The 13,406-nt window shown below is 34.3% G+C and overlaps 1 protein-coding gene across 1 annotated transcript; it reads left to right on the top strand.

Annotated features, from left to right (window-relative positions):
• Positions 1-6,372: 6,372 nt before the first annotated feature.
• Positions 6,373-13,094, top strand: LOC143053653 (uncharacterized). The gene is made up of 3 exons (XM_076226441.1): positions 6,373-7,849; positions 10,813-12,088; positions 13,068-13,094. The coding sequence occupies exons 1-3, from the start codon at positions 6,804-6,806 to the stop codon at positions 13,092-13,094; spliced, it is 2,349 nt and encodes a 782-aa protein (XP_076082556.1). The 5' UTR covers positions 6,373-6,803.
• Positions 13,095-13,406: the final 312 nt, after the last annotated feature.

Raw genomic sequence — 13,406 nt, 5'->3', positions numbered from 1 at the left:
TGATTTCGCAAATTTTTGGTTCTTCCCTCGCCGGGATTCGAACTCATGCTACTGTGATATCGTGACACCAAATCGCCCGCCTAAACTGCAGCCGTCCCGCTAGACCACACGACCACCTGCGCTCTCATTTAAAGAGCTTTCGCTGGCCATGTGTTACCTTTCCACGTCAGTTTTAATCTAGCGGCGTACTACAGTAAATACATTTTGTATATGTGTATGTGTATATGTCTCTGAATAAACTATGCCCGAGACTTCTAATTAGCCCAATTACTTTGTGTGTGTTTATAGTAACTGAAACCGTAATTCTGTTGTAGTGCACGTCGATCGTAACTTAGCCTTACTAATTGCAAAAATATCATTATAAGTAAAGAATTGTCGTATAAAAATTGAATACTCGGGAAATGGCAAAGTTCACGAAGTGTAGTCTGATTTATCATTTTACAAAAAAAAAAAAAAAAATGTCCGAGCAAAAGGGGGGGGGGGCGTACGCCCTCTACGCCCCCTCTGTATCCGCCACTGGACACCTAACGGAAACGTACCAGATAAAACGGAAGAACAAGATACTAGTATACGGAAAAATTAAAGGCGACAATGATAATACATGTAAATTACATATTTTAATTAATGTAAAGTAAATTTTAAAGATGAAATACATACATGTATATATATATACACATTTTGTATATACAACTCGTCTAAACATCAACCCAACAATGTTAGATCTGTAAATTTGCTTTTGCAAATTTTTGGTTCTTCCCTCGCCGGGTTTCGAACTCATGCTACTGTGATATCGTGACACCAAATCGCCTGCACTGCAGCCGTCCCGCTAGACCACACGACCACCTGGGCTCTCATTTAAAGAGCTTTCGCTGGTCATGTGTTACCTTTCCACTTCAGTTTTAATCTAGCGGCGTACTACAATAAATACATTTTGTATATGTGTATGTGTATATGTCTCTGAATAAACTATGCCCGAGACTTCTAATTAGCCCAATTACTTTGTGTGTGTTTATAGTAACTGAAACCGTAATTCTGTTGTAGTGCACGTCGATCGTAACTTAGCCTTACTAATTACAAAAATATCATTATAAGTAAATAATTGCCGTATAAAAATTGAATACTCGGGAAATGGCAAAGTTCACGAAGTCTAGTCTGATTTATCATTTTACAAAAAAAAAAAAAATGTCCGAGCAAAAAGGGGGGGGGCGTACGCCCTCTACGCCCCCTCTGTATCCGCCACTGGACACCTAACGGAAACGTACCAGATAAAACGGAAGAACAAGATACTAGTATACGGAAAAATTAAAGGCGACAATGATAATACATGTAAATTACATATTTTAATTAATGTAAAGTAAATTTTAAAGATGAAATACATACATGTATATATATACACATTTTGTATATACAACTCGTCTAAACATCAACCCAACAATGTTAGATCTGTAAATTTGCTTTCGCAAATTTTTGGTTCTTCCCTCGCCGGGATTCGAACTCATGCTACTGTGATATCGTGACACCAAATCGCCTGCCTAAACTGCAGCCGTCCCGCTAGACCACACGACCACCTGCGCTCTCATTTAAAGAGCTTTCGCTGGCCATGTGTTACCTTTCCACGTCAGTTTTAATCTAGCGGCGTACTACAGTAAATACATTTTGTATATGTGTATGTGTATATGTCTCTGAATAAACTATGCCCGAGACTTCTAATTAGCCCAATTACTTTGTGTGTGTTTATAGTAACTGAAACCGTAATTCTGTTGTAGTGCACGTCGATCGTAACTTAGCCTTACTAATTGCAAAAGTACAAATTAACAACCCTTTCTTTGTCTTTTGTCATATAAGTGAGAGGTTTCGCTTGCTATAAAACCAGGACCAATCCACCATTTTCTACATTAAAAAATGCCTGTACCAAGTCAGGAATATGACAGTTGTTATCCATTCGTTTGATGTGTTTGGACTTTTGATTTTGCCTTTTGATTTTGGACTGTCCTTTTTGAATTTTCCTCGGAGTTCAGTATTTTTGTGTGTTTACTTTTTTTTGTGCATTATACGCTCAGGAACATACATTTTTGCACATCATACTATTTTGCATGGATTGGTAGCAAATTTTACTTTTGTTGTTTTTGTTCCATCTGACAAGCTTCATTTTGAATCAAGTGATCATATTAGTACGGAGGCTTGGTTTATAATTCGGCTAGTATGGATGATTTCGTGCAATACCCCCGTTCCGTATCAATTATAGTTTTTATAATCATTTAAATTTTTAATCTTTCAGTTTGCATCTAAATATGATATTTAAATTTCGTATGGCTTAGTACAACCTGCAAAACACGTAAAACGAAACAATAACTTACTATACCAACATAGACTTCTGTTGTATGTTTATACAAATACAAATCACTACTAGACGAGGGGTAGACACGCTCAAATTAATAAAAAATATGTTTCAAAGAACCATTGCACCAAATTTATTTGATAGGATTTAGTTTAACATCTAAACTGTTCAAGGAATGTATTACTTGACAAGAATAATTTAAATGAAGAACAAAATCGGTTTAAAACACGAAATTTGTTCGAAGACTAGTACAAAGCATGTGACAAAATGACAGGTATGGAACAGAGGTGTCGCAATTGAAGATGGATTGGTGGATAGTTAATGTTTGTTCAAAAATTAGTGACAAGTGTCTCATGCATATTGAAAGACCAAACTAAGTTTGGTCAGACGACAAAAGCGGAAATGTGACAAATACGTTGTTCAAAATGTATTTCTAAGTATTTTTTAGGAAGTCAAAAATGTATATTAAAAGTACATTGTACTATTATGTATTTAATAAAATAAAAAGATCAGAACTGCTAAAAGAAAATAAACCCGTTGAATGACACTCCTTGTTCCTTGTTGTTGAATTTGGGTTTGGCTGACCTCAATTGATATTGCGTTTTAAAACAGTTGTTTTTGTGCTATGGTCGGGTTGTTGTCTCTTTGACACATTCCCCATTTCCATTCTCAATTTTATTCAAATTAAATATTAGACTAATTATACAATTAGTTTACTTTTTTGTGGGAGGAGGGGAGTCAATGACCCCAATAAAAATACAACAAAACAGGCTTAAGTATTTTGAAGCATTTGTGAAGCATTCAAATATAATGAAACGTATGATAATGTTTACGAAACAACGAAAAAGCAAGTCTGCCCAAAATTGATTGATATTTCAAAGAAAAATGTGATAGTGTGTTCTTTGTAAACTTAAACAAGAATTCGTATAGATGTCTCTGTTTTAAACAGTCACAAATCAGAACTAGAATTAATAATCAGCGATTTATCATTCATGCAATAATATTATATTGAAAAAGATCGAGATGCCCTTATTAGGTACTAGTAGTTCAAATTATCGGACAAATATGTTTTTTCAAGAACACGTCATAGTTAATATCAGAGCCATATATATAATACATGTGTTATATCTGGGACAATAATACTAAGTAAAAATATCCTAGATTACATTCTCTGTTATTATGCATCCTTCTTTAATTCATATTTTTCTTAAACACTTTATGGCCGTATATCGGGGGCACTGTCGAAAATAATCTTTCAAAAAGTAAATGCAAGTTTCAACCCTTAAAACTTGTATGTCAAATAACTTGACCACATGAAAGCAAATTTTACAATAAACATTGGTCACGCAAGTGATTCCAATGTAAGACACGTGCCGTTACAACAGCCAGTTGACACGCATCAGCACACACAGGTTTGTCAAATAGGCCGGGTGATTGGAGGAAAGTTACCGAAAACCACGCCTACCTTAAACTAATACCCTATCAAACGCCTATTTCGAATTGTTCTCTATTTGTTATAGTAGTCTTAGTCTATTCGTACACAAAATCACCAGCAACTAAAAATCAAATATTTCTTTTACCTGTATTCAATCGGTAAATTAATAATTTTAGTCTTTGATATAGTTGCAGAAGACTACAATGCTCCTTACTGTTAAAACAGTCTACTTTAAATTTCATAGTGTATGTAGAGCTTGACAGATACCCATTACCGGCCTATGTAAAAGGTGTGAAGGATACATTTCTAGATTAGACTTAATGGAAAGTATAATTTGTGTTGAATTATACAAACTTGTGTTTTTATATTATGCTAATAACGTAATGGAAAATAAGTAGATTGTAGCGATTTTAGTTTGACAGTATAATTATTATTATGTAGCATATCTTAAATGAACGAATTTAGAAACGCAACACTAGATTATTTTTTTTTGTTTTTTTTTAATGAATGTGTCAACGTCAAAAGCGATGACTGCTTGTTACTAACGCAAAAATGATTGTCAGAAAGGTCAAGAAATTCTGTCTGACATTTTTGTTGGCTTCTATGTTACACCTTCTGATTTTGAATTTGTTCAACCCATCAATTGGTTTTGGCAATTATGCGGTTGTAACTTGAGGCTTTACAGGTTTTCCTTCAGTCAATTCTTTGGCAATGCAGTTCATGGGAAACAAATATGACATGAATCTGTACTCAATGGCACTCAGCAATTTGGTTAGCAGTTGACGTTGCGGCCGTAAACATGATTGGCAAATGACGTTGCATAATCAAATTCTGTTGATGTTTCATTTAGAATACAACACGTTGATCTGTTCATTGATGCCCAGCAACAAATCTTGTCTACTTGTATCATTATCGGAAGGACAGTAGAACGAGTTTCTGAATTCATACGGTATGGTTGCAGCACATTTATGTTTTCATGTTTGCAATATTCCTAAGGGCTTATTCAGTTTTTTGGTTTTTTTTATTTCTCAGACTTGGCAAAATGGAGATGCAACATTTAAAAAAAGTAAGTAAGGCATAGGATTGAAAGAACTGTTTCACAAAGCAAAGAAAACTGAAACAATCTTTCATGGGACCAAAATTTTGTGCAACTTCAAAAATTCGGTATGTTCAATAACCACAGGTAAGTCAGATTTTGAATTTTTGTTAGGAGAAAGAAGCATGATAAGCATGAAAAGTAGTTGTAAGAGAATCAAAAAAGATTTGGTAAAAAAAATCAACAAAATGAGTGTTGCGTTTCTAAAGTCGTTCAGTATACATGTATGTTTGGGCTAAATTACATTTCTAAAGGGCACTGCCCGTTTTTTTAAATTTATTTGAAAGGTATCTATATCACTCACATTCTCCCCCGGTACCCTATCTTAGGACCGTCGGGGTACCGTCCGTAACCCCATCTTTGAAACTTTCAGGGGATCGCCCGGTAGCCAATCATTAGAACCGTTGAGGTACCGTCCGGTACCCCATCTTTGAACTGTCAGGGTACCCTATCTTAGGACCGTCGGGGTACCGTCCGGTACCCCATCTTTGAAACTTTCAGGGGATCGCCCGGTAGCCAATCATTAGAACCGTTAAGGTACCGCCCGGAACCCCATCGTTGGAACCGTCGGGGTACCGCCTGGAACAATGTATATAAGGGGATGTGAGAGAGATAGAGTAAGTTTGTGATAAATGGGTGTCAAAATTTATTGAACAAAAACCCAAAGACCAGTTTTAACAAAAATGCTTTATTGCAGAATCGCATTAAACTTAATGTTATCGTATTTTTATAAAGAAATTAGCAATTTGAAAAATGCTTTTTATTTCTACTTCACGAAATTCATTTATATATCATGTAAATGGTATTTCCGATGGCAAGTTTAGAATTCCCATGGGAAAAGTACAAAAAAAATGTACATTTACCGAGAGGAACTTTACCTTTTCCCGCGTGGGATTTTTTAAAATTTACTTTTAATCAGCTGTGGTGACAACAGTGACAACGGTGACAAATTGGAACATATGTGGAAAATGTTTTAATTGTCTATAACTTGGGCAAAGAATATTTTTGATATTTTTGATATCTTGTAAACCGAAAAAGTTAGATTTGCCAATTCTGGAATGACAAATTTGTCCTGCACAGTGTTGGTCACCACTAAAGAGCCCAAATAATAAGAACATATCACTTGATCATGTTGGTCAGGTAACATAATGAATTAGATCGAATTGCTTAAAATTTTGTATCTGGTAACAAAAAACATGATATATCTGAATGTAAATCAATAATTTATGAAATGACGATGACGTATCAAATATAACCACTAGACATGCTAGAGTACGATGTCTTTAAACCGAACAAATACGTGTCATATATACAATAAGTGTATACATCGTTATACAATGTTAGGTGTTTATCATTAAATATTGTTTTAATTTAAATACTATAATACAATACAGATCTTAGATTTTAATTACAGATAACTATATTCGTCAATGTGTTAATAATATATGCAGTTGTAAAACGGTATTATAAATAGTTGTGATAACTCCTGAATAAATCAATTGCATTTCGGTTTAAGATGGATAACAAAACTAATGAAAGCAACAATCTTCAAACTGAAAATGTTAAAAGGTCAGGAGATCTATTTTGAAGAACTAGACCAAACATTGAAAAGAAACAGACATGAAAAAGAGAAGGACTTGAAACACGATATAATAGAGCAAGACACTATAAATATAGATAAGCAATCAATAGAAAACATTGACAATTAATCTATATCATAGAAAAACACTTCAAAAAGAAGGCGAGCAGGTGATTCAAAAATGGATTAAAATAACAGTCCAGAAGAAAAATACGAAGACAGAGAGGCAAAGAGTACATCAGAGACAAACTTGGAGCTTTCCAAAGATAGAAGTTTGACTTTTGATTCACCTGAATCGACTCAGCGAAGTTCTAAAATTTGCATACGTTATCAAAAAGCTGCACCAAGCAGCGAAATGGAAATGAAACAGTTAAAGTCCACAATGACGACGGAAGACGATGCAAAAAAACGCACAGAGCATGATACGGTTATACTAATACCACAAACAGCCGGACATTCAAATGTCATATCACGTAGGCGAAAAGTAGGAAATGATGAAGTTGCGTCAGTAAATACTACACAGATCGCTAAAGAAAATAATGAAATGAAACCTCATTTTGAAAGACGGCGAATATTTAACTTGCTAAAACATGCTATTTCTATAGTGCTTATTATTCTTGATATGAGTTTCGATTGGGTCGAGTATTCTGAAATGAATAATAGGGGAAACTATTCAATTGTAGAAGGCCGTAGAGTGAAAAATATAAAATTTACTGTAATGTGCGAAGAAACTGGTAAAAATGTGCAACTTGTTTTCATGATATTTACCATAGTGGCAACGATATTTTCATTGCTTCAGATTGTCTACATCATATATGAGATGTTTCTTGAATATAAAGGTAAAATTGTATACAAGCGGAATATAAGTGAATACGTAGAAACGTTTGTGTTTTTATTTCTCTTTGAAATAACACAAATAATGCTGATTATGGGATTTTATGATGTTTGCACACTGGACTGTACTGTGGATTCAACTGAAATATCAGTAGCTCTTAATGGACTAGTATCCGCCTTTAAAATTTCATGGCGCTTTTTTACAAGTTGTAAGTGCTGTACCGTTTATTGGAAGCGCACCGCACAAGAACCACGCAGAAGACCAACAGTAACACGTACAAGACAAACACAGAGGGACGCAGATTGTTGTAAGTGCTGTACCGTTTATTGGAAGCGCACCGCACAAGAACCACGCAGAAGACCAACAGTTACACGTACAAGACAAACACAGAGGGACGCAGATTGTTGTAGATGCAGTGACACTATGAAAGGCTGCCTTTTAATTTTTGTTTTACCATGTCTCGTCTTGTTGATTCCTTTTCTGCCTTGCATACTGATTTATTTCATAATCAAGATTTGTGACTGTGATTGTGATGTATGCAATTCACAAGTTGGAGATCAAGAAAGGTATTTATTATTATAATTAATTGAAATAATGTTTATTTTAAAAATATACCTATCCAATTGATGCATCTGGTCTCGTTACTTAATAGTTCATGCGATTCAATCAAAATGGTGTATATTACCTTACTTCTGATGCTCGTACAATGAACAACAAAATTGTTTATTTCGAAAAAAAATATTTCGTTTCACATTTTTTTCTTCCTGTGTACCATTTTTCTGTATGGCAGCAAAGTAAGGTTTACTTTCTATATTCATTTCACAGCTATAGACTGATGTTGTCTCATTAAACATGTTTAAGTTAAGCCATTTCAATTGACATTTTACAGTGTGTCTATTTTGCCGGCGCCAAATATTGGCGTATACAACGACGTGCACCAGACGTACACATAAAGTTGACCGTCTAAGTGAAATGCACACAAGAGAAAGGCTATAAAAAAGAAGATATGGTATGATTGCCAATGAGACAACTGTCCACAACTGTAAAACAATCGTATAGACGCATGTTTGAAGTACGTCGAAATGCAAAGGTATACGCTTGGGGAACGATTTAACCCCAAGAAATGTTTATGCAGCATCAAAATGTTCATCTTACTTGCTCTAGCGTTCAATCGGATAATTGTTTACTACAAGCACGTACTACTTACGTTACACGCGTGTTGCAAAATGCTAAAGATACGTTTGAGACACGTTCAGGGAACGTTGTATACGCCTCAAGATCATTTGACTTTTTCTCTGACTTTTACTCTGACATATACTTTGACGTTGGAGGGGCGTGTTAATAACATATGCCTGGCGTATAAAACGCACTCGTATCGTATCAAAAACGTATTCTGACATTCAAGGTCATTTACAGTTGCTTATATCCGTGCATCTATCTAGACATAGTTCAAACAACCCATATTTACACGTCCCGGACACACCCAAATCGTGGTTTATCGACTGGGACGCGTCTCAAATATGTTCAAGGACCGATTTTACCTCGGAGCGTGCATTTCAATAGTGTGAGACAAACGCCATACAGTCGTCAAGATACGTTACTTAAACGCCCGATAAACGCTTCTCGTACTCCCTTGACACGTTTAAGTCTCGTTTTGCACACGATATAGATATAATTAACAAGTTGACTGAGTCCAAATTTACTAGCGTTTTGGCAGTGTACATGGTTTTGACAACGCCTGGCGTGTTACGCCGGAATTACACTATTGTTTCGGGTAAGGGTGAAAGTTTGTATATATTAAAACGTTTAAACCTACTGCATTTGCTTGCACCTTTTCTTAGTCAGGAACCTCATGTTCAGAAGTTGTCGTTTGCAGATGTGGTTCATAAGAGTTTCTCGTTTTTTTTTTATATAGATTAGACTGTTGGTTTTTTGGTTGAATGGTTTTACACTAGTCATTTTTTGAATCCCTTTATAGCTTACTGTTCGGTTTGAACTAATACCGTACTTAGGCCTTTAATGGGTTTTCTTTTACAATCTTTTTGTTTTATTCACGTATACACTTACATATATTTATATTTCAAACCTATTTTGGACAGAACTTATTTATATTTAATGTCAATATTAAATTTGTATCTGACTATAACGTGTGAGTTTTGTTGTAGGCTTACTTTTAACTTTGGTATATCGCTATATATAAAACTGTGAAGACGTAACGTTTGGCTTATTTGTGATTTGAGTCCGTCTTTTATTGTATACGTTTGAATGTGACCTCATCGACAAATGTACACATTATATTTTACTGATTGTATGTAAATACTTTCTGATATCCAACAACCAATACAGTAAGGGTACTGGCAAAGTGCATAGATTTCAACCCTCTAGTTATAACACCATCATACGAAAGGGATGTTTTATCAATATGAAATCACTCGTAAAAAGATTAAATTGCAGAAGCTTTCTTCATTATGCTATTTAAATAAATACAATATAAATGTATCATACAAAAGTTTTGTCAAGTATTTATAAAGGAGTTCAATGTAATGCAAGATATACATTGAATGTACATTATCAACTAAATGTTAAGACACAATATGAAATTATTATTACGATATTTAAATGTTTCCCGATTAACTAGCCATGTTTAAACTGATATGCAAATAATTGTTATAAGTCATCATTGTAAATCAATGTCTTTGTCTTTCCATATTGAATGAGATAATAATAGTTTTTGTTCAAAATTTGGGATCAAATTGTGTGTTAAAGATACCAGTATATATTTTATAAACACTGCCAAGTTAATTTATATTAAGTAGGGGAGTGTGGTATTTTTGTCACTGATCCATAATATAGCTCAGATCAAGATTGTAAACTACGTTTAAACAATCACATGAATCTAGATCCAAATTTTATGTCTATCTAACTGTCCAAACGTGTCAAATCTTTCATTTGCGAATTCAATGATTTTTGTAATGTGCTTAGTATGTTTTAGAATATATCTATGTTATAGATTATTTTGTTCAACTGTGATTGTTATTTTTTGGCGATATAATATTTCTAATCGTTCTTTCACTTAAGATATGACAGGTAAATTCAAAATAAATATCCAAAAAAGGCAAGCGGTGTAATTCAGTAACCATCAATCTATTTTGCTTTATGTTTTAAGAGTTGAATGCTTCTTTTTGTAACTTTATTGGGGTGTTAAAGCGTTGACCGAGGTATATTTTGTATGAAGCGCGGAAGCGCTTCATTCTAAACATGTGCGCACGGTCAACGCTTTTTCACCCCTAGGAAGTTATAAAAAGAAGCATTCAATACTTATAATGACATTTGTTAGTTAGGATCCTGAAAATACGAGTTTCATAATTTTTTTATTTAATTTACCTCTTTCTTATGGGACCTCGTGTCATCATGAATAATAAGTTTTATAGTGTAATGCAATTGCTAAAGGAACAACACGTGATGTACAGTTAGCCAATCAGAACAACGTATTATAATGAAACACACATCTAATGTATTTATTTTACAGTATACAGAACAGATGGAAATGTGAACAGTCTTGTAAATGCTGCATCCTTAGATGTTTTCCTTCAAGATTTCCGGAACAAGACACAGAAGCTTGTGATTGTACGTGTAAAAAGTGTTTATCGTATGAACAGATTTGTAAATGTTGTATTTTAAGATGTTTTCCAACAAAATTACCTATCCCGAAAGACAATGTCTTTGAATGTAAATGCGGTGAATCCTTTAGCACTGAGCGAAATTGTCGTTGTTGTATACTCCGTTGTTGTCCGACTCACCTTGTTCCTCCTCAATACGAAGTCTGCACGTGTAAATGTGGTGATTGTATTGCCTTTGAAAGGCATTGTAAGTGCTTTACATTTCGATGTTGTCCAACACACTTGAATCCCTCCGAAACTGACATTTGGACCTGTAGTTGCAGAAGATGTTTGGCACGTAAATTCCCCTGTAAATGCTTTACTTTTAGGTGTTTTCCTCAGTTCTTAATACCCCCTGATCCTGATATTTGTACATGCAGATGTGGTGATTGTCTGGCGTTTGAAAGACCATGTAAATGTTTTACCTTCAGATGTTTTCCGACACATCTAAATCCATCTGAAACCGACATTTGGACCTGTAGGTGTCGAGAATGCTTGGCTTTTACAATTCCATGCAAATGTTTTATATATAGATGTTTCCCTGAGTATTTGACACCATCTCACCCAGATATTTGTACATGTAAATGTGCGGAATGCCTTTCGTGTAGTCTACCGTGCAAATGTTTCATTGCTCGTTGTTTTCCAGAACAACAAAATCCTTCAGAATCGGACTGGTTTCAATGTAAATGTGGTGACTGCATTAACTGTGAACGAAATATTTGTTGTTGTATTTTACGATTGTTTCCTTCTTATGTAGGAGAAAATGACTTTTGTGAGTGTTTTTTGAGGGAAACGCTGACATGTGAAAGCTCTCTGGGATGCTGTGTGTGCAGATTTTTTCCTTCTTTACTGGATAATCCCCAAAACGACTTATTTGAATGCACTTGTAAAAAGCCACCTCGAGAAAATGATCGTTTGCCATGCACAGATTCTGATATGTGTGTAAAGCGACAGAAGCAGCCTGCACCAATCATACCTCCCCAACTTTTCCCAACTCCGCAACCCCGCATTCCAACACCACCAACACCAAGTGAAATACAACCACCAATATCAGTTATAACAACACAACCTGTACCAAAATTACCGCCAATATCATTTATACCAACACAACCTTTACCAAAACCAATAATATTAATTGAACAAGATGTACCATTGCCTCTTCCGTCTATACCAACAAGGCCTCTGTGCATAGATTTTCGTAAAAAATGCTTACAATATCTAGTTGTATTGTTTGTCATTTTATCAGTACCTTTATTTCTGTTCTATTTGTTTATCTTGGTAGTTCAAGTACAATTTGTTTTTCATTGTCCTGGAAACCAATGGTTGGTGCAAGCCATACAGGAAGTATTTGTTCAAAACTACATGAAACTTTTAAATATACTTTGACAGTACTAGTATGCTGCGAAATTCAGGTTTGAATATTTGAGTGGTTTGCCAGTAAAATGGTTTGATTTAAATATATTGTCAACTTATATCCAGTTTAAAATTTAACAATATTTACTAAACTACATTATAGCTACATGTTAAGTAATGTGTTTTTGCAATATTTTATTTGAATGTATATTATTTGTGTAATTTACCTAAGCTAAATATTGTATGTATTGTCTTGTTGTTTTACTCTGATCACTTAAAACAACAGTGGATGGTAAGACTGTATAAAGGAGCTGAGGTTGGTTTGCTGTCAATTCTTTTTTGATTTTTTGTTTTTTGTTTTATCATTAATAAAAGTAAAATAATGAAATCATTATTCGCTTTTAGCAGGCAGTATGGTCAATTTCTCAAATTCAGCTAAGAAACATTCAAAAGATGTGTTTCACTTGCAAGTGAATAATACGACCTCGTCGAATCCGTATGCATGTGACTCCTTAGAGCTAGACATGGAAAGCACATGCATTTGGCAGGTTATTTACAGGGGTAAAATGTAGAAATTGAAACTGAAACAAAGGTAAATCATTTGATTGTCTGTTTCCATCAAACAAAACCATTCTGATAAAGGTAAAAACGATAATAATCATATATTTTTAATCTATTACATGAAATTAAACAGACCTTTAAAAATCCAATTGCACGAGGTTTTTTCTATTTATATCTATGTTTATGTTTATATTCCATATCTACATGACAGTTGGAAGAGTTTGAAGGTCAATTCTGATAGTTATTTTGATGGTTTAAGAACTAAAATAAACACGAAATGAAGCTTTATGTTACAATGTATTTTTCAGACCATGTCCTGATAATTGTTTAGTAAGACATTTTAAAACACTGATAAACGCTTTTTTTCAACCGATCAAATCTATAAATACCACGTCGTTCGGGTTAATTATGGCCATCAGAGCCGTGTAGATAAAATGTCATAAACCGATTTGCTTGGTCAATAACTTAAAAATATAAAAATTTGAGTAAAATATGTGAACATGTATTATACAGCTAGTGCCTTTTTCAGTTGAAAGACCTTTTTTTGCCT

This window comes from Mytilus galloprovincialis, chromosome 12, assembly GCF_965363235.1.
Source record: "Mytilus galloprovincialis chromosome 12, xbMytGall1.hap1.1, whole genome shotgun sequence".
Taxonomy (NCBI): Eukaryota; Metazoa; Mollusca; class Bivalvia; order Mytilida; family Mytilidae; genus Mytilus; species Mytilus galloprovincialis.
This window is presented reverse-complemented; position numbering and strand designations above follow the sequence as displayed.

Coding starts and splice junctions, on each gene's coding strand:
- LOC143053653 (XM_076226441.1), top strand. CDS start 6,804: ATGGAAATGAAACAGTTAAAGTCCACAATGACGACGGAAGACGATGCA. Junction 7,850..10,812: donor CAAGTTGGAGATCAAGAAAG/GTATTTATTATT, acceptor TTTATTTTACAG/TATACAGAACAGATGGAAAT. Junction 12,089..13,067: donor TAATATTAATTGAACAAGAT/GTACCATTGCCT, acceptor TCTACATGACAG/TTGGAAGAGTTTGAAGGTCA.